The sequence below is a fragment of the Erythranthe guttata genome, chromosome 9 (assembly GCF_056151865.1).
Source record: "Erythranthe guttata isolate IM_541 chromosome 9, IM_541, whole genome shotgun sequence".
Taxonomy (NCBI): domain Eukaryota; kingdom Viridiplantae; phylum Streptophyta; class Magnoliopsida; order Lamiales; family Phrymaceae; genus Erythranthe; species Erythranthe guttata.
Window position 1 is genome coordinate 1,535,508 of NC_142541.1, and position 1,341 is coordinate 1,536,848.

General features: G+C 52.6%; 1 protein-coding gene across 1 annotated transcript; it reads left to right on the forward strand.

Annotated features, from left to right (window-relative positions):
- LOC105952498 (uncharacterized) lies at positions 1-1,074 on the forward strand. Its single transcript, XM_012976059.2, has one exon. The coding sequence runs from the start codon at positions 1-3 to the stop codon at positions 1,072-1,074; it is 1,074 nt and encodes a 357-aa protein (XP_012831513.2).
- Positions 1,075-1,341: the final 267 nt, after the last annotated feature.

Here is a 1,341-nt window from a genome sequence, read left to right on the forward strand (position 1 = left end):
ATGGCTTCAGATTTGCCAGTAGGGTTCCAGGCTTTGAAGCACCTGGCGTACGATGGGACGACAGATCCTTGGGATCACATAAGTCGGTTTCAGACCACGTCTTATTTACACCAGTTTTCGGATGGGCTTATGTGCCGCACATTTGCGACCACGCTGCGGGATGCACCCCAGTTATGGTTTGGACAGCTGGCGGAAGGGTCAGTGCGAGACTTCGACACTTTCAGTGCCATGCTGTTAGACCACTTCGCTAGTTCTAAAAAGCAGAAGAAGTCGGCTCTCACCCTCTTTGGAGTTCGGCAGGAGGATCGGGAGCCTTTGAGGAATTTTATACGTCGCTTCACAAATGCCAGCCGAGAAGTACCAGGCCTTTCCCAGGATATGCTCACTAATGCCCTCATGCAGGGGTTGAGGGATGGAGAATTGTTTAGGTCGTTGGCTAAGCGGGCGCCGTCGACGTATGACGAGCTCTTGAAACGAGCTGAGAAGTACATCGCAATGGAGGAGGCAAGGAAGATAAAAGAAGAAGAAATCGCGGTGGTTCCTGTCCATGATACCCCGGTAAGGAGTCCCCCACGCGAAAAGAACTTACCTAGCCAGCAGCGTCATCCCGCAGCTCGCGCAATCCCAGTACCGGAGCATCGGAAGCCTCGATATACGAGCTACGCCGTCATCAATAAATCACCAACCCAAGTTCTGATGGCGATAGAGGGAGGGTCAGACATTCATTGGCCAACGACGTACCAGAAGACCCCGCCGCAAGGCTCTAGCGATGAAGGGTATTGTCGGTACCACAATCAATACGGTCATCGTACCAATGAGAGTGGTCATCTTAAGGACGAGCTAAAGAGGTTAGCCCGGCAGAATCGGATAGATCAGTTCGTCAAAACACAGGCGGAGGGCCATGCCGCTGGTAGGCATGTCCCGCAACCCCGAACCTCGGTGGAGCCGAGAAACCGCATTAGGATGATCATGGGAGGGCCTACGGATGGAGACTCGCACAGGGCAAGGAAGAAATATATCCGGTCGGGAAAAATGGCCTTCACGACGGAATGGATCCACCAAGTACGGGAATGATCGCCAACCATTTCGTTCGGAGAAGAAGACAAGCTAGGGGGGTAGTTCGCCCACACAGCGATGCTTTGGTGATAACCGCGCCTCTAGCGGGATACGAGGTATCCAGGGTTTTTGTCGACAATGGTAGCTCGGTGGATATCCTGTATAAAGAATGTCTAGACTAGATGCGTCTAGGAGAGTTAAACGTTAGCCCGGTAAAAACGCCGGTCTATGGGTTTTCGGGCGAGGAAGAGGTGGCCATTGGCGAGGTGTCTTTACAGATAACTT

Coding starts and splice junctions, on each gene's coding strand:
- LOC105952498 (XM_012976059.2), top strand. CDS start 1: ATGGCTTCAGATTTGCCAGTAGGGTTCCAGGCTTTGAAGCACCTGGCG.